Source organism: Amblyomma americanum, chromosome 1 (assembly GCF_052857255.1).
Source record: "Amblyomma americanum isolate KBUSLIRL-KWMA chromosome 1, ASM5285725v1, whole genome shotgun sequence".
Classification (NCBI taxonomy): domain Eukaryota; kingdom Metazoa; phylum Arthropoda; class Arachnida; order Ixodida; family Ixodidae; genus Amblyomma; species Amblyomma americanum.
The window spans coordinates 247004671-247025065 of NC_135497.1; the positions used below are offsets into that span (position 1 = coordinate 247004671).

General features: G+C 44.8%; 1 protein-coding gene across 2 annotated transcripts in view; it reads left to right on the top strand.

Moving 5' to 3' along the window:
* The window catches only part of LOC144114888 (aldo-keto reductase family 1 member B1-like), a 69057-nt gene that overhangs the window by 28846 nt on the left and 19816 nt on the right, over positions 1–20395 (top strand). For both annotated transcript variants that reach the window (XM_077648897.1, XM_077648896.1), the window contains 3 exons: positions 10357–10473; positions 10905–10982; positions 18668–18784. In XM_077648897.1, the coding sequence (XP_077505023.1) occupies positions 10357–10473; positions 10905–10982; positions 18668–18784 (312 nt within the window). The remainder of the gene's footprint in view (positions 1–10356; positions 10474–10904; positions 10983–18667; positions 18785–20395) is intronic.

Genomic DNA, 20395 nt, shown 5'->3' on the forward strand with positions numbered 1-20395 from the left:
CACAAGTATGTATTGAGTTTTCTAAGATCTGTTTTTTCACCTCTGTGTTGAGATCAGTGTGTTGCAATGTCTGCTTTGGACAAGAACGTTGATGGCATGTATTGGCGTTCCCCTATTCAAAATAAGATGTGTGTCTCTTCTCAATAGGTCACCATCAGATAGTGCCACTTTCATGCTCAGTATGAAGCAGTGCTTAAATTCAGGGGGGCCTCGGCAGGCCTCAGAACCCCTACCAAGGCTAACGAGGAATCTGAGACTCCCCGTACTAGAATGTAGGGAGTGTATGAATCCGAAGCAAGCAACCAATTTTCTTTTTCTTGTTAATGATAGTTGGAACATTTCTACTGTTATTTCTAAAATTTCGTGGTGATTTTTACAAGAATCATTAACACGTTTTATTAAAGCCGAGATGGAAAAAAATGCAAAGTTGACAGCACAACACAAAGGGTGGAAGAAAAAGGGAAACCCGCACCCTCATACCACGAGTGAGTACAGAGCTGGCCGCTCAGCTCCAAGGCTACAGAGCAATGAGCACACTGGCATAGCCTCAGCTCAGCCACTTTCTCTCCCGCTCTAGTTCCCTGCCCACCTGTTCTCGAGCCACTAGAGGCCCCCTTCAATGCAGCCAGGCTTTAAAAAACACCAATATGAAGTAATGGGCTACAGGGCAGCATTTTAAGGCGATATTACAGCATGAGGACAATGCTTTTAACCTTTTTTCTCTAGTACCCAGGTCACATGGCACTCCTCATAGACAGTTATAGTAGAAGGATAACCATGTCATTCTTCTGCAATAATGCCGGTGTCACATGGCACTCTTCCGAGGCTGCTCCAGCAAAGGCGCCTTATTTCACTTGGCCAAAAGAATATGAACAGTGTTATATAGTGCAGCTGTGAATGCACCTCAAAGATGAAACATTAATTGGACTTGACAGCTTCCCTTGTAAGCTTCTCTTCTGCGGCCTCTCACTGCAGTTGCAATATTTTTACTGCCTCTAGATCTGAGTGCAAAATAAGCACCGTCTACTGCAAAATACTTCAGGATCTGTTATATTATAGCCTGTGCACAAAAAAGCTGAAAGTGCTAAATGAAAAAAGGTGACTCTTCAACATAAAACATTACCTCAGTTATTATCTTGGTGAGTTTTGATGTTTTTTTTGCCAATTCGCTTGCCTGGTGTTGACACTGTGCAAGTTCAGTGAATATACTTGTCTAATGCAGCATTTAAAAAAAATATGTGACCAAAATTAGGTGTTTATAGTCCTTGAAACTAATTTTTTAGGTGTTGCACATTTCACTGTTCTCAATTTGCAGAGGTAGCAGTGTTTAGTACTGCTTGCCTTCTTTCTGTTCTCTTTTCATTGATTGGTTGTGCCCTGTTTTTCTGTGTTATTTTGTGTTGTGTCATCACGTAGTGCATCCCTTCTTTTCTGTTTGTGCATCCCTTCGCTTCAGTGTTTTTTTTTGTGGCAGGCCTCATGACAGCTGGCAGCTTTCCTTTCATTTTTGCCTTCTCGTCTACTTGCTTGTGGTACTAGAAAAAATATAGTTTACTGAAAGGCTGAATTCTAAATTTTCCAGCATCATTTATGTGCCCTCTTCCTTTTTAGCAGATGTCACGAATGGGGATGCCTACTGTTGCCAAGAATCTTACATTGACAGAAATTTGTTTCACAAATGCAAGGCATGCTTTGCTCTCATGTAGAGTTTGTGCATTTGCAGTGTATAGTTTGTACATGGTCTCTTAGTTGGTGACTTACACAGTGGCCTCATTGGCTGACTTGTATTATTATGAGGGGTTAGAATTTGTTTTTCTCACTGCTGATGAGCGTTTACGGGAGCTTATTATGCCTTCTTCAACAGTCATGTCTTTTTTACTGCTTTAGTTAGGATACCGTGGCTCAATTGAGCGAGCATCTGGGGCCAGAATACCAGTATAACTTCGTGCCGTTTGTCAGATTTCTTTATGATGTGTATAACTGTGCAAGTAGGGAATAATTTCAGGTCTCAGTGGCCCTTTATTTGCTTTTGTTTTTGAGCCTTTATGCCAGATGTCAGATTTTGGAGGATAGTTTGTCGCAGCCTTCATCATTGAAGTAGGGTAGCACAAGGTACCAGCCATGACAATTGGTCGTTATAACTGAGCACCCCGCCCTCACTTTATGAGCACACCAAAGCTGAGATCAGAAGGCAACTTTGATGAGCATTGACACCTGAAGTCGTCTTTTTACAAGCATAATGTTACGGACCACTTGTAAAAGCACCGTCAAACTCGCTGAACTGGACTTTCATTGTGCCTTCATGGAATTTGACACCGGATTTCTGCTCCTGCAGCAAATCATGTAGGTCAGATGGGAGGTTGTGTAAAGTAATGCAGCATGGAAGTGAAATTCACAATGCACACTTATTACTATTTTGTGGTCCTTGACCAATTTTTGTCACTTAGAGGCACTGTACTAAAAAGAAACTAAAGTGCGCCGGAGCCGCTGGAAACCTTTTGTGTGAAGAAAAGGCATACTGACTTTGGTCGTGACAATATGATGATTGTGCAAAATTTCAAAATGACCATTTTACTACTTTTTCATGAACATGTACTCTCTAGTGTCACATAAGGTGTAATGGCGGAACTTCTCTAATTTTTCTTTGCACTTCAGTTTTGTTTCTATTTTATATTTTGTATTTCTTAGCATGAACACCATAGGCCATGCACTCCTGTATTGCTTTGTATAAGGAAACAGTGGCGAGTACAGCGCGTGTGGGCTCCTCATTGAAAACTGTTCTGAGGCATTAAGTTATTTGCGTTGGACTATATCAATAGCTCATGCACTTCTAGCTCAAAAAATATTAAGTAATTTTTCGTTCAATTTTCACTACAAGAAATTTGCTAAGCAGCATGTTGAGGACATATTAGCTTTACTGCAGGCCAACCGGCATTAGTGCCTTGCTTGACAAGGGGATGGGGAAGAACTGTAATTAGAAAATTGCTCTTAGCAGTCGCTGCGTGTTGATATAAACACTGGCAGTGCTTCTACTATTCTTATTTTCAGTATTTGTTGCTACACATACTAATCTGTGATTTTCAAGGATGAAATCAATTGTTTTTCAATAATTGTGCAGTTAAAGTTGCAAATTCTTAAAGGGAAAGCATGCAGTTGCCTTTTGTACTTCACACTGCTATCAGAACTCACCGCTATTGCATGGCACCATCAACATTAAGGTGTACATTTTGCATTGGTAATAAACGAAATGATTTCTTACTTTCTTGCTTCAACAGGTGTTAAAGCTTACAGCCGTTGTGAAGTGTACAAATAAAATTAATATCATATTCCTGGCTGCGAATATGGCTAAGAATGTTTATACGTGTGTTCTTTTTCCTGTAGGTGTATCTGAATTCAAGCTAGAGAAGGCAATTTACGGCACCATGAAGGGAATCCCAAAGGATGCAGTGTTTCACAAGAGGACTGCCACTACCATGTGGTCAACAGAAGCAGTTGCACAATGCAGCTCCAGTAGCAAGTGCTCAGGAGGTGACAGTGGAAGGCAAGGAAAAGGTTCTCCACAAGGCTAAGTGTTAGAGGGCTGAGATATTTGGTTCTGGGAAGAATTATGAGACATCATTCCAGTGCACAAAAATGTGTCCATTGACCATGGTGTCTATTCTCTTCGTTCGTGTGTTTTTCTGCGCTGGAGTGATGTTTCACGATTCTCTCCACAAGGCATTGACTGAAGTGAAAAATCAATGCACTGAGAGGTAATTTCCAGCTTTAGCTGGGTTTATCTCAGAGGCATATACTCACTCCATCAGTGTATGTGAGAATTATGACTCAGGTTTGTTAGTGGTTTATAATATAAAAGCACCAAACAAAAGATAATGACAAACATATAAGACGTGACCAAATAATTGTAGATATTGTTTTCATGTGAAAGTTCATTTACAGGAGGTTAATTGATGGCTGCAATTAGCTCATGTGAGGATAAAAGCTTAAAGGCCTGGGCTCTAAGTGCAATGTGGCAGTGCATGATCAGTGAAATTGCCCATAATGAACAACTTTTAATGAATATTTCAGTATCATGCAATGGAGACAGAAGATTGGTGGTACTTAGCAGTCATTTGCCCTGAAGCTTGGATTTTAAGTGCTGAGGCCTGAGTGATGCTGATTCAGTGTAGGCTTTCGTGGGTGCCGTCACATTTGCCATCATCCATGAATCCTCTGGTTGTCTCTACTTAATGACGAAAATTTCCATATTATAACTTGTAGCCATCACTGAAAATTTTGTTCCCCCGCCGCGGTGGCTCAGTGGTTAGGGCGCTCGACTACTGGTCCGGAGTTCCCGGGTTCGAACCCGACCGCGGCGGCTGCGTTTTTATGGAGGAAAAACGCTAAGGCGCCCGTGTGCTGTGCGATGTCAGTGCACGTTAAAGATCCCCAGGTGGTCGAAATTATTCCGGAGCCCTCCACTACGGCACCTATTCTTCCTTTCTATCACTCCCTCCTTTATCCCTTCCCTTATGGCGCGGTTCAGGTGTCCAAAGATATATGAGACAGATACTGCGCCATTTCCTTTCCCCCAAAACCAATTATTATTATTACTGAAAATTTTGCACAAAAATAAGCTTGAATTGAATGCTAGCCGACATATTGTCTAGCTGACAGATGCCATGATGGAAGTGACTGTTGGCGTCCATCATGTAGCCCATAATGACGCCCTTTTCCCTTCCCTTCTCTGCTCTCTTGTCGAGTTCTGCAAATCATCTTCTAACTTGGGCTACTTCAGCTTACATGTAAAAAGTTTTTGGCTACTTTTTACTCAAGCATAGGTGTGCTTGAGCTATCTTTTGCTAGTTTTGCTGCATGCTTTGTAAAAATAGTTTGTGGCATTGATTATTGTTTATTGTAATACCCACAGCGCCACAAGTGGCATTACAGTGGGGGGGAATAACACATCATACAAACGAAAAGAAAGGTAACGAAGTGCAGCACATACAATGCAACCATGATGCAACAGTAATACAGCCTAAAAACAGCATTCACAGAGATGAAGAGAATAAATCACCTGACGTAATTAATGACAATCTTAACCACTTTTTCACACTTAGCAGGGACGGCCCAGTGGGGCCCTGTAGAGATGGCTCGAAGCGGATGCAATACTTTGTTTCATACATGTTGGGAGGGATCATGCGAATTTTGGGTTATTTTTATTTTATTTATCATACTGTTAGTCTTACTGGGACTGTTACAGGAGTGGATTTATAAGCAAGATACAAATTAACAGACAGTAACACAAGGGTCAGGAATAAGGTTTAAAGAAACATGATATTAAAGCATCAATAAATGGTCACATCGAGTGCGGCATAGTTGACGGAAGATAGTTCGCAATTCTGGTCTTCAAAGCATGCGTTCAAACGCATCCAAAGCAGTACAGGCAATTGACCCAACTTTGGAATCCGTATTAGCAAAGGCCGGCCTTACATGTATTTTTGTGGCAGTAAACATTGCTACTTTGGAAAAGGCGCCAGTCTGCCATACAATATCAGCAAAGCTTAAAGAACCCCACTTGCAACGCTAAAAATTTGGTAGGAATTCAGATTATGAAGCGGGCGTAACCAGCTGTGGTGTAAATATGCGCAATTAGCTATGAATGCAAAAAAAACCTTAACGCAATAATTCACACTTTCATTCACACAGCATGATGACGAACAAGGGCAAAGGGGAGGCACCACAAAGCGTTTTTTGGCGTCTTTCCATGTATGCATTGTCACTCTGTGCGATTGAAACTATGAAATATTAGCTCATTCAGCAACTGATTTTAAGCAACTTAATGCAAGTGGGGTGCTTTATGTGAGTAGCATTGATTTACTATATAGCAGAAGACTCACTTGGTTTACTGCAGAGGCATTGCGAGTCGTATTGAATGTGTAGTACATGTTTGCACCACTGAGCTAAATTTAATGGCAGCACTTGATAGTTGCCTTTGTGCTATGATTAGTATAGTGTACTTCACACAAATTTGTGATTTTGTTTTTTGTTCTTCAGGTATTGGGCTACACAGCTGGAGTCAAGCTGCTCTCAGGGAAATGCAAGATTTTCGACTTTGTCAAAAAAGATGCATGCTACGATGCAAGGGGCCTCTAGCTTGACTGTACTGCCAGTTTTGTCTACCAATAAAGCTAAGGATGCTTTTGAGCAAATGTGAGCATTTTTTTCTTTCTATACATGCTTGTTATTCATCTTCGGCAAGAACACAATTGATGCGGTTATGTGCATGCTCCAGCGTACAATCGTGAAAAATTATGACGCTGCGAGTGTGTGCCAAACTATGCCTAACTGCGCGCAGGTGCCACTTATAAAATGCTCGTGCCGTCAAGACCGGCACAGCGAGATCGGTGGATGTTAGTGCACCTGCCTCGACATCAGGAGTGCTTGCAGTTTTACACCATTTGGCGTGCGCTCACAGGGATCTCTTTGGTTTTTGCTCACGATAGTATGTCCAAACTCACAGCATCTCTATGAAGACATTGTATGGTACACCAACCACACCAAATCGAATGGTACACCGACCACACCAGGAAACACCAAACCAAAACACACCAGAGCCGGTATCAGATGACCGGGTCACAGCACAGAACACCAAACCAGAACACACTAAAACACCACACTACACCACATCAGGACCCGTGTCTGAAAAACTGGTCTCGTCGGAACACCAGACACGGTCACACCAGAAAACACTACACCGGGTCACACCAGAACCCGTGTCTGAAAATCCAGTTTGGTGTAAACACCAGAAACGGGCTGGTGTTTTTTTCAACTGGTATGCATTTATAATATTGCAGAATGAAGGTTTGTGTGCCCTTGTCATACAGGAGCCTTCTGCAAAAGAATGCCTGCGTGATCTCAACTACTGCATTTCAGTTAGAATGTTGTCCTGCTGGAAAAAACTTTAGGGAAATTGAATGGGTGCAATGTACTGGCTTGCTCTCTCTCTGGTTTACAGCACTGCGCTGCTTGCTTTCAGCTTTCCACATTTTTTGTTCTGCATCAGCTTGCATGGGCTCTGCAAAGTGTCAAGGCATTGGTCAGTACTGACAGTGTGTCCCTGAGGCATAAACCTCCCACTACACACAGCTAGCTGCCAATGAATCTTGATTAGGCTCATCTTTTTATTGAGAAAAATTTGGAAGCTTTCTGTCAATGAGTGACTGCATGGAAGTGGTTGTCTTTCTCTTGATGCTGTGCGACAGAAATAGACTCTATGCCCTTGAAAGGACTTCCAACTGACAGCGCTGCATTTGGTGCTTTCAGAACCTTCAGAAGCTGCTTTCAGAGCCTGCTTTGTGAACGTGCTTTGCATAGCGTATAATCACAGAAGATATATAGTAACCTTCTGATTGTTTCAACAGATCTGCAAATCTTTTCTACTTTATGGCTGGTTTGTGCTGGCTCAAAATTTTACCCAGAAATCGTATTGTGTGGTCCATGCAACAACGTATGGAGAAATTGGCACTAATACTTGTCTGTCCTGTGTAGCATCATTGGAGAACAGCTGCCTGTCATCAGGGCCCCAGATAAACAGCATTAAGCCAGCTAGGTAGGCTGGCGCTGCCATTTTTTGGGAAAACGTCAAAAGCAGTGCTGCGGTAGTCTCTTTGCATTCTGTCCTTTCCTCCGAAAAAATATGTTGAAATAGGTCCACATCCTCAGGTGAACTCACTCTCGCAAAAGCTGAGCTTCCTGACAATTGTGGTTCCCTATTTCTGCCCCATGAACGATGCAGGCATTGATGCCAAATGTATTTCAGCAAAAAATGGACCACAGAATGTGATTTTTGCATGAATTTTGAGTGCAGTGGTGCGAGCAATGGATATTTAATTTCTTGAGGGTCTTAAATGGACTTCAATAAACGCTATGTTGTGTATGCAATCACAGTTGCATTAATATTTTTTATTAAGTGCGTAAATGCAGCATACTTTAAAAAACACAGCGCAACGGACGAAGGACAAGCGAGTAGACAGGAAGAGCGCTGACTGTCATCTGCATGATTTATTGGAATGACCAAGGATATACAGAAAATCCCAACAACAGTGCGCATGTTCGCAGATGAACAAAACATTCACATTAATCAGTTTCGTCAAGAAATGATATTTCACGGGAAGGGGGGTGCCTATGCATGTGTCGGAATTCTTGTGGATGAGGTAGGCTTATTTTAATTCCCTTGTTAGTTATTCTCTGTGCTTGTACAGCACCGATGTTTCATTAAGCAGAGGCGTGCAAAGAGGGTGCAAGGGGTCTTGTGGCTGCATTCTTTGAGGTGAAGTGCCAGGTTCAGGACGGGGCTTTTTCTAAGGAGTTATAATGTTCATGTTGTCTTCTGTTGAACCACCTTCCTGTTGGTCTGATATAGTTCTTGCCAAATGTGAAAGGCACTCTGTACATCACGCGATCTGGGAATCGAAAAAAAGATACGCCGTGTTTTACACGGCATCCGCTGTGGCCTGCGCTTCGATCCTTGTCTTTTATTTTCCTTTCTACCTTAGCCCAAATGCTGCCTAGCTTAATGGGCACAGAAAACAGAACATCCACTCAATACCTATGCCCGACTTTCTGTAGGTGGTGCGACATTCCATGTACATAAGGTATAAGAGCCAAATTTTTCCTTCGGTGTGTTCTAGGAACCTGTAGATTGCTAGCTCCCTTTGCTTTTTTCAGTACCTTACTACACGCGAGCAAGATCATATCGTTAGGAAAACCTGCTGACGTTTATCTATCTATCTGTTCATTGAAGCTGTTCTTAATGGCATGCTCGCAAGACTTGAAAATTGCTGCACCTTTAGACGAAAAGGCTATACCACACTTGACTAAATTGGAATGCCTGGACTTGCAGTTGAGCAATGGTTTTTTCGATTTTGTTGAAAATGCTCAACAAATGTAGTCTTGCCCAAGATCCAACCTTAAATCTAGAAAGTGCAGCATGTCAGCAGATGGGGTTTTCGAATGTGCAGTTCAGGCCTTTTCCGCATTCACAAAAGGTCTTTAGAATGTCTTCAACGCTTCTTGTATAGTGGTATGGCAGCATGTTAGGTTCGGAAAATTTCAAGTCTTGCGACAATGACATTAAGAACAGCGTCAATGAACAGTTAGATAAAAGTCAGCAGGTTTTCATAACGATATGATCTTGCTCGCGTGTAGTAAAGTACTGAAAAAAGCTGAGGGAGCTAGCAATCGACAGGTTCCTGAAACACCCCGAAGGAAAGTTTTGGTTGTTATACCATATGTACATGGATTGTCACACTGCCTACGGCAAGTCGGAAATAAGTATAGAATAGATGTTCTGTTTTCTGTGCCCATCAAGCAAGGCAGCATTTGTGCTAAGGTAAACAGGAAAATAAAAGACAAGGGTCGACGCACAGGCCACAGTGGATGCCAGGTAAAACACGGCGTATCTTTTCTTCAATTCCCAGATCGCATGATGTACAGAGTACCTTTCACATGTGGCAAGAACTGTATCGGACCAACAGGAAGGTGGTTCAACAGAAGACAACATGAACATTAGAACTCCTTAGAAAAAACCCCGTCCTGAACCTGGCACTTCACCTCAAAGAACGCAGCCACAAGCCCCCTTGCACCCTCCTTGCATGCTCCTGTTAATGGAGCACCGGTGCTGTACAAGCACAGAGAACAAGTAACAAGAGAATTAAAAGAAGCCTACCTCATTCACTAGAATTCTGACACGTGCGTACGCACCCCATCGGTTATCATTAATTCTCGTGAAATATCATTTCTTGACGAAAATGGCTGATGTGCATGTTTTTTCATCTGCGAACATGCGCACTTGGTTGTTGGGATGTTCTGTATATACTTGTGTCATTCCAATAAATCATGCAGTTGATAGTCAGCGCTATCCCCTTTTACTCGCTTGCCCTTCATCCATTGCGCTGTGTTTTTTAAAAGTATGCTGCATCAACTAGCTCAACTCCTTTTTATTGCCTAAATGCAGAGTTTTACTGGTGTTAGCATGCGTTCTATGATCATTGTTTGAATGTTAGCTTATCGCTAAACATTTCACATGGCCCATTTGATAAGGGAACCTTCCAATTGCTCTGAAATGTGACCCTATAGTGTTGGCTCATGGTAATCATTTTTGTGCAAACAAGAAATTCCAATACTAAAGTATTACAGCGCAACACTGAATTAATAAACAGCAGGCACTTGCACAGCATTACTTTAGTCAGGAATTGCCAGCGCCACCCAGCCTCTACTCTTACTTACCGTATTGAAGAAATTTTAGCTTTGAATTATTATTAGTCATCAGAAATAATTTTGCTACACTTCTTGTGTCTTCTGTATTTTCTACAGCTGTGGTGCACTTACTACAGCCGCGCTAGAGCTGTTGAGTGCTGTCAGCTGTCTCTGAAGCTTCTGGGGCTGAACTACCTTGACCTTTATTTGATGCACTGGCCCTTTGGTTACAAGGTGAGGATATATTTTTGAAATTGGTGCGCATTGATTGTTGAAATGCCCCAAATAACTTTCAATGTCAGGAATGCTTTCTTTTTAAATTTTAGGCCGCATTTAAGCTGCACATGAGAACTTCTCATCGTGAAAGTAGCAATAGCAATATTTGTGCATTTCGGAAGAATACCTGTGTAAAGTCTCACGTTTCTCAGAAAGTGTACCTAGTTTAACTGTGCCGTCACATTTGTTCATTACATTTTTAAAATTGTTTTTTAAGTTTAGTCTCATGGATGCCACTTCCATCAGAAAACGTTTCAAAATTATCACAAATTCAAATTTTTCCTCTTCTTGGATTAGCAATCTGTGCAGTAGGCCTGTGTAGTATATCGCTTGTACAAGAAAGGTGTTGCTGATAAATTTTGTGCCTTTAACCTTCTCTTCATTCTTAGGAAGGCAGTGAATTATTTCCTCGTGATGCCGCTGGGGAGATCATCAACAGTGATGCTGACTACATTGAAGTTTGGAAGGTAAGGAGAGCACTTTGTTTACTTACTGTTTTTAATGATGATGTATCACATGTGGACTTCCTCCGCATTTGTGGCAGGCAATGAGAAATGAACTTTGTGGCACTACTGCAATGGTGCTTAACCACAGTGCACATTGTGGTGTTGTGCCTGTGCAGATATCCCGATATGCCAGCGAAGATTGAAAGTAGTATATTTTTTAGCACATCAAACCATTGTTCGCAAAGTAAAAAAATGCACCCTTTTATTCTTATGATGGTGTCTTTAAGAGCACAATACTTTAGTTTACTTTGCATGTGAGTGTTACTAATGGTGCTTTTTGTGGTAAAACACTTGGGATATTTGCTGCCGTGTACTTACGTTGAACGTTAGTCCCGCTGAAAGAAAAATCTGTGCTATTTTGTTTCTACAGAAAAATGTCATTAGTTCAGATCCACTCAATTCGAACTGAAAGTTTATTCGGACTGAGGCTTTGGTCTGGTCAACATCACAAGCATTAAGTGGAGCCTGATGAACTCCCCATAATAAAAAAATTGCCTAAGTCGAAGAAATTCGACAATAGTAAGCTCCTAAAACTGTTTCGTGTAAGTTGCCAGTAATACTTTGCCGTATTATTTTGTCTCTTCTTTCAGCTTAGGATCTCGTGGTCCTTTTCATGATAGGTTGACTTAAAAGGTGGTGGCATGTTGAGAAATGATTCGTATTTAAAAATTCGGAGCTCTGGTATCTTTTGCACCCATTGTTTCCAAGCATTTTCAGTTCTACCCTGAAGTGATCACAGTGAAAGGCTACCAAACGGTCACATTCTTGCCTGATTAAATGGCCATGACTGCCAGTTCTACCAAGTCGCTGACATATAGGCTTCGCCTACTCGTGTTGCATGCTTTCTTTACCTTTGATGAGATGAGTGCATGCATCTAAACTAAAGCCTTACACATATTGTTACGACGAAGTGGCAGTGAAAGACAAAGTGGCCTCTCGCGTGAAAGGACGAACGACGAAGAGGAGGTTAATGTGGCTCCCTGTTCGTGTTGGTGCTCCCTGCTAGGAACTCTTCATTCTAACCCCCAACGCTTCTAAATAAATGTAAATAGCATTTCCCCGTAACATCCTTGGTGGAGGTGCTGGGTAAGACGGAACTATGTAGCGGACGATACCTACCAGTGCCGACAATGACGAAAGCATCCCCCCAAGATTCGGCAGCATCGGTGTCCTCCGCCGTCCTCACTCACCCTCGTGATCCTGGACCCTTCTCTGGAGACGATGACGCCGACGTCGAGACTTGGCTTCGCAGGTATGAACGGTGCAGCGCTAACAACCACTGGGACCAAGCTTTCATGCTTGCGAACATAGTTGTTTACCTTAAGGGCACTGCATTCAAGTGGTATGATACCAACGAAGAGACACTGACCAGAAGCACTGTAAGCAGAAGCTTATCGACCTTTTCGGAAAACCACTCGGCTGGCAGCTTGCCGCTAAAAGAGATATTGCCAGTTGCGCCCAGTCATCCACGGAGTCCTACGTCTCTTATATTCAAGATGTGTTGTCTCTGTGCTACACAGTGGATACAAAGATGAGCGAGGCTGATAAAGTCGGACATGTGCTCAAGGGCATCGTAGACGTCTTCAATCTGCTCATCTACAAAAACTGCGACAAGATTGCCGACTTCATAAAAGAATGCCGCCGCTTCGAGGATGCCAAAAGCCGACGGATCACCCAGCATATCACACGCCTGCCCAACACGGCTGCGTCTTCCTCCTGCCAAGATCTTTTTTTTCGGAACCAGCCGACCTCACCTGAGAACGTGACCCGTATTGTGCGTCGTGAGCTTGAAGCAATTGGTCTGGCTCCCTTAGCAGCTCCTGTGGCCAACAAGCAGCCGTTGGCCCTTCCAATTATTCAAGCTGTCATGCAACAGGAAATTGCCAACTTGGGTTTCAACTCAGTCGCCGCTATTCATCCCCCCCCCCCCCCCCCCAAGTACCCGAAGTCCCTCCTCTTTATCCTGTCAGGCCTGTTTATGCCACTCCTCGACCGCGCAATCTCTCCGAGTGGCGTTCGCCGGACGGCAGGCCCATATGTTTCAATTGTTCCCGTGTAGGCCACATCGTCATTGCCATAGTCGACGGTACTCCTCCCAGCGGACCAGTTTCTTGACTCCCCCATCATCGCCCCGACGCTGCCCGCTCAAGCTCTTTCTCGCGACCCTTGGACCCATCAAGCCCCACCACCGTCTCACCGCCCCGCTTCAGCCACCCACCATCCCCACAGCGCCACTAGTCCCGTCCGCCACAACGATCACGCGCTTCCTCTCCTAGCCCCTATGGATGATTACAGGCGGAAAACTATAGCTTCTGCAGCGTCTAGAGGTGATGCTGCAGTGACGACCCGGCCCCAAAATCCTCGTTTAGTTCTTCGTGCCCCGCGGAATTTACTCACCATACAAGTCGATGGAGTTGCCGTCTCTGTTCTGGTTGACACGGGCGCCCACATTTCTATGATGAGTTCCGGCCTACGTCGCCGCCTCCGCAAAGTGCTGACGCCTGCTCCTACAGCCGTTGTTCGAGTTGCCGATGGCAGAACGTCCCCAGTTCTCGGCCTGTGTGTTGTTCGTGTGACGATTTCCGATTGCCAAACCACCGTGCTCTTTACTGTTCTCAACCAGTGCCCTCATGAAACCATAATCGCCCTTGATTACCTTAGTGAGCATGCAACCCTTAATGACTTTGCTACAAGTGTTGTTGAGTTGTACCTACCGTTCCTCTTAGAACCACCTGCCCCAGTTGTGCACCGTCTCTGTACTGCCAAGTTCACCCGCTTGCCACCTGCAGCCGCTACTTACGTATTGTTTAAATCGGTTCCATCTCTTCCCAACGGCCAGTATGTCATCACTCCTGACCTTGATTTGCCAGTCACAAAGAATGCTGTGCTGCCCCTGCACACACAGTTGTCACAGTCTCGGCAAACAGCGTATGTTTACCTGTTCTCAACTTCAGTACGCACGTCCAGACGCTTCCTCAAGGCATGTGCCTCACCATGCTGTCCCTGACCGACGAATACGTGATCTCTGCAGTCACAAACTGTCTATCGCCCTCTTCCGACAAACATTTCACAGCTATATTGAGACCTGACCACTATGCCAATATGATCACTTCCGATCTCTCCGCAGATCAAGCACAGGCGCTTGCCCATTGACTGGCATCCTTTCAGGAAATATTCAATTTCAATGACCGCCCTTTAGCTCGTACGACTATTGTGCAGCATTGTATTAACACCAATGATGCCGCTCTTCTGCACCGCCGGCCTTACAGGGTGTCCAGTTCCGAACGCCAAGTGATACAAAAGGAAGTCGAAAAGATGCTCGCTAAGGACATCATCGAACCGTCGTCCAGTCCTTGGGCCTCTCCCGTCGTCCTTGTTAAAAAGAAAGATGGCAGTTGGCGTTTCTGCGTTGATTACCGCCACCTGAACCGAAGCAGAAGAAGAGACTTGTACCCACTCCCAAGGATCGATGACGCTCTCGACTGCCTCCACGGATCTCAATACTTTTCTTCCGTTGATCTTCGTTCCGGTTATTGGCAGATCGCTGTTGATGAGCAGGACCGTGAAAAAACAGCTTTTGTCACACCTGACGGATTATACCAGATCAAAGTCATGCCGTTCGGTCTTTGTAACGCACCAGCTACCTTTGAAAGGAAGATGGACTCGCTTCTTCGCAAATTTAAGTGGAGTACGTGTATGTGCTACCTCGACGATGTTGTTGCCTTCTCACCCACCTTTGCCTTGCACCTTGAACGTCTTAGGAGTATCCTGACTGTATTTCGCACAGCTGGGCTACAGCCGTAATGCCAATTCGGCCTCCGGCAACTCGCCATTCTTGGACATCTTGTCGACGCCTCTGGCGTACGTCCTGATCCCGCTAAAATTGAAGCGGTGCAACACTTTCCTCGTACACAGTCCCAGAAGGACTTGCGCAGTTTTCTTGGGCTGTCTTCTTACTTTCGCCGTTTTATTCAAGATTTTTTCCTTATCGCTCGTCCCCTCACTGACCTACTGAAGACCGACACCGACTTTACCTGGGGCCCTGTTCATCAAAATGCATTTTCCATGCTTGTCCGCCTGTTGACGTCATCACTGATTCTGGCACATTTTGATCCCGCGGCCCCTACTGAACTCCGCACAGACGTCTGCGGCTACGGGATCGGAGCAGTGCTCGCACAACGTTCCCGGGGTCCTGATCGCGTCGTTGCATATGCTAGCCGCCTGGTTTCACCTGCCGAGCGAAATTACTCGATTACCGAACGGGAGTGCCTCGCCCTGGTTTGGGCTGTAGCTAAATTCTGGCCATACTTGTTCGGGCGTGCTTTTTCTGGTGTCACTGACCACCATGCCCTTTGCTGGCTGTCCTCACTGGAAGACTCTTCCGGGCGTCCTGGCTGCTGGGCGCTACGCCTTCAGGAATATTCGTACACTGTTGTGTACAAGTCTGGACGTCTTCATCAAGACGCTGACTGCCTGTCTCAGTACCCTGTCGAGCCACCTGATCTCAGTGACACTGACGATATCTCTTCCCTGTTTGGAATTTCTGATCTACACAACATCGCCGAGGTGCAGTGCAAGGACCCATATTTGCAAACCATCGTCGAGGGTCTCAGCTCTGGAAGCTCGAAGCACTCCCTGCAGCTCTTCGATACCAAAAATGGCATTCTCTATCGCTGCAACTTCCGTCCTGACAGGCCCTCTCTCCTTCTAGTCATTCTCCAGCAGCTGCGCTCTTCTATAATCGCAGAACTCCACGACCTGCCTGCAGCTGGAAACCTTGGTGCGGCAAGAACCTACGACTGGATAAGGCGCCACTTCTTTTGGCCTGGCTTATACTGTGCAGTCCAGCTTTACGTCACCACTTGCGACCTCTGTCAACGCAGGGAGAAGCCTTCGACACCAGCTCCTGGTCTTCTGCACCCTATAGACGTGCCCGTGGAGCCGTTCCACCGTGTAGGGCTCAACCTCCTTGGACCATTCCCGACCTCGGAATCAGGAAATAGATGGGCCGCAGTAGCCACCGACTATGCCACTCGGTACGCTATCACCCGTGCATTGCCTACGAACTGCGCGACCGATGTCGCTGACTTCCTTTTGCACAATCTTATTCTGCAACATGGTGCACCTCGTCAATTATTCACGGACCGCGGACGCTATTTCATGTCTCGAGTTGTTGACGACATCCTGCGCTCATGTTCAACCAAGCACAAGATTGCCACAGCATATCAGCCGCAGACGAATGGACTAACCGAGCATTTGAACCGGACATTAACAGACATGTTGTCTATGTACGTCTCCCCCGACCACAAAGACTGGAATCACGCCTTGCCCTATGTGACGTTCGCTTACAACACCTCCCGGCATGACACAACTGGTTACTCTCTGTTCTATCTCTTATATGGATTTAAGACATTAATTGTTAACTATGCTCTCTAGCGCGGACACCTTGCTGAAGAGCCATATTTCATTTTATTTTGAAGATTGGTCTTACCGGATGCAGTATTTATATCCCCCACGTTATTGGTACATTTGTATGCACCATTTTTACCGCTTCAAATTGTTTCTGAATATTTTACACCACGTAATGAACGTGCCCTCAAATTTTCAGTTTTTTATGGAAAAAAGTGCTTTTATTATGCGAGGGAATACAATATTTAGAATCATATATAGTGTGCTGCTGGGTTGCATCAGAGTTAAAGAGGTTAGCTGTGATGGCAGAGCGCATGAGCTTTGGTACTATTTCATTTTATCATTTTGGCGAAACCTCTTCCATTATCATAAAAACACCAAACTCTTGAGTTGTATACTAATGTGATTTGCCGAAATTACCCTGTAAGTTTTCTTCGAATAGCGTTGCTTTCTTGGTAAGGTTTTTTTCCCCTGGGCTTTTGCATAAATACTGGTAACTCTGGTACTGCTTCCACATAGTACTGAGTCCATATTCCTATCAATCATGTGTCCTGTACAAAGGTACAGAACCGGCCCTACACCTGCCACGTGTTTTGGTGACCCTTTTCACAAAAAAACTGCTGCATGCACGCATTCATGTGGGCGTCGTTGTAATGAATGTGAGGTGTTGTGTTCACTGTTTTAGACTTTCCTTGGTGCTCAGCAGTGATAGTAGTCAGTTGTTTTACGATGTTTTTAGACATCACACTGGTCTCTGAAAGAGAGAGGAGGGAGAAGGAAAGACGCAGAGGCTGGCCATGAGGAGGTGCCAGTTGGCTACCCTGTATGGAGGAAAGGGATGAGGAGGTACAAAAAGGAAGGAGAAAAGAGAAGTGAGTTAAAAATTAAGTATATAAAGGAAATAGTGACTGTATATATGGCAAAGTCCTAGCCTATCTCATAGGCATGACACCCTCAAGAAATGAAGCTGTAGCTGACAGGCCTTCAGAGCTGACGATTGCTATGGCCACTGTGTGAGATTCTTAACATTCGTCTGCTGGTGAGGATCAAGATGACCCATGGTATAGCATTCGTCTTTTGCCACAAAATGCAGCACATGCGCAGGGAATGTGTTCTGTCTTCTCGCCACAGCTGCTGCTATTACAGGCATTGCTATCAGCTCTACTCATGAGAAGGGATGCCAAGCCACAGGTGACAGAGCAAAGTTGCTTCACATCGCAGTAGGCAGGGTAGAAGTCGAAGCTGCAGGTCAGAGTACTAGTAGCATATGTATGAGTTCAGAAACTGGTGCAATTCCAGGAGTGGTCAGATAGAATTAGAGTGGTCTTGGTTAAAAGAATTCTTATGCTCCATAAGGCGTATGTTTAAGCAGCGGCCGAGAATGTGAGTGGTTAGGAAAACGATGTGCGCCAAAATTTGAGAACACCACTGTTCTTTTTACACACCATGATCAACTCACACGCGAGCTAAAGGAAGCGTATTACATCGCAAAATCAATTGACACGTGCATTGGCACCCCTTCAGTCACCCTAACAAGCCATGAAATAGCTTTCCTTGATGACACTTGATTTTGTCTTGTGTATTTCTTCTTTCGTGCCGATATTCACTGCATTGCTTTTGATATCTTGTTGATGCGCGTGTAATTCGTTCCTGATGAAGATTCCTGGTGCAGCGTCATTGAACTTTAGCCTCTTGCTTCTTTGTATTTTCGCTTTTTTGTGTACATATCGCTGTTTTTTCTCAATACACGTTCGGTTGTGAGTGAGCGCTTGAGTCGTGTCGTCGTCTTCCACCCTGCGTCTTCGTCTTTTGTAGTGTGAGCTACACTGGCCGAGGTTGAGCAGTTTCGCATGGCTCATGGAGAGGCGTGCCGCGCATGCGCGAGGAGCAGCGATGTCACACGGCGCACAGCTGGCGTGGTTACATGGTTATTATGGAGATTTTAGAGAGTGACAAAAAACCTGCTTTCCTCCTGAAGCCGATTAAAAATAGATGCCAGATGTAGGATTATCACTTTCTTGTTCCCTCCAGCTATTTTTTTCTCGCATTACTTTTGTTTTCTGGCTAGATTATGCTTAGGATGTTTATTCAAATGGAATGGTTTACATTTTTTACTGCCATTAACTGCAGTTTGTGAATATTGCTGATAATCAAGTTTTCAGCTTGGAAGCTCTGTATCTAACATTATGGTTGAACCCTTTCATTACCCTCATACTGCCTTGTTCTGTGTGTCGTAGGGTATGGAGGACTGTGTTGCAAAAGGTCTGGTACGAAGTATAGGCATCTGCAACTTTAACAAGCAGCAAATGACCCGACTGCTTGAATCAGCCAAAGTGAAGCCGTCAGTTCTGCAGGTAAGAGATCTGCTGGATAAATAGAAAATCAGGGCTCCCACTTAGAAAGAACAGCTTCTTAGTGGAAAAATGTATTAGTCAGTATGCCGCCATTTGCATGACTCACGAATATTTATTGTACATCAATGAGTAGGGCCTGCAACATGAAATCTCTCTTCATTTGGAGGTGGTTTAGAACCAAGTGAACTTATTAGTATAGATTGAGTAGCGTCTGCATGCTGCTTCTTTTTATAATTTTGCTAGTTATATGCAGGGGTTGGACTTTTGGTTTTTATTTTTTTTTCGCAAACTCAGCTGACTTTTTCTTGTACTTGTTTCAAAATGCAGTTTTCGGTTTTGTTCCCCACCGAATAGTATTTTCTATGTACGAATAACCGTTTTTTCTTCACTATATAATGTGGTACACTTGTGCGATCAAAAGTCACCTACAATTTCTCTTGACTTTTTTGTCAGCCAGATTGTCCTATTTACGAGTAATTAGCGCAAAAATCATCCTACTTAGAGCTGTGCTTGTAGAAAGAGATGTCATTGCCATTTAAAAAGGAACGCAAGGAACTGGAAGACAAAAACACGAGTAGAAGTTAACTTCTAAAAGCTAGGTTGCCATGCTGATGTTGGGTTTCTGCCCGGGCCTCACATGGTCGGGCCTCACATGGTCTGCATGTTGGCGACATCGACGGAACTACCACTTAACCCTCGAGGTAGCCAGAACATGAAAATTTTTCGTGGCACTACTGGAGGAGCCTGTTAAACTAGTCAACTGCCCTAAGTCGGTGATGGTATTTAACAAGGACAACATACAGCACAGTTTCATCTACCGGTTAACCTCTCCACCTTTCCTCCTCTTTTTCCTCCTCCCCCCTCGACCAAGGCATTCGACATTATGCAAAGTGATCAGGAACATTAGACCAGAGCTCACTTCTCACGAAACCCTGTCAGCCTGAGAAACCTAGCTAGTACAAAGTGTAGCGGTTCCTAGTTCTTCGGACCAGTGAACCACCAAGCTTGGCCCTGTCTGTTCTCTTCGTCACTCCACCAAAAGCAGAGTCGAGCCTCTCTTTTTGGTGCCAAAAAAGCTGCCTCACCAGTAGCACGCCTGCGGCCATGAGGCTCTTTACTCGCGTAGCACCACGTCGAATCCACACACACGCGCGCGCGCACGCACACACACACACACACACACACGCGCACGCACGCACGCACGCGCGCACGCGCGCACGCGCGCCGCCGCCGCCGCCGCCGTTGCGGTGGCTCAGTGGTTATGGCGCTCGGCTGCCGACCTGAAAGACGCGGGTTTGATCCCGGCCGCGACGGTCGAATTTCGATGGAGGCGAAATTCTAGAGGCCCGTGTGCTGTGCGATGTCGGTGCACGTTAAAGAACCCCAGGTGGCCGAAATTTCCGGAGCCCTTCACTACGGCGTCAAAGCCTGAGTCGCTTTGGGACGCTAAACCCCCATAAACCAGCCATACACACACGCACACACGCACGCACGCACACGCGCGCGCGCACACACACACACACACACACACACACACACACACACACACACACACACACACACACACACACACACACACACACACACACACACACACCAAAAGTGATTTCT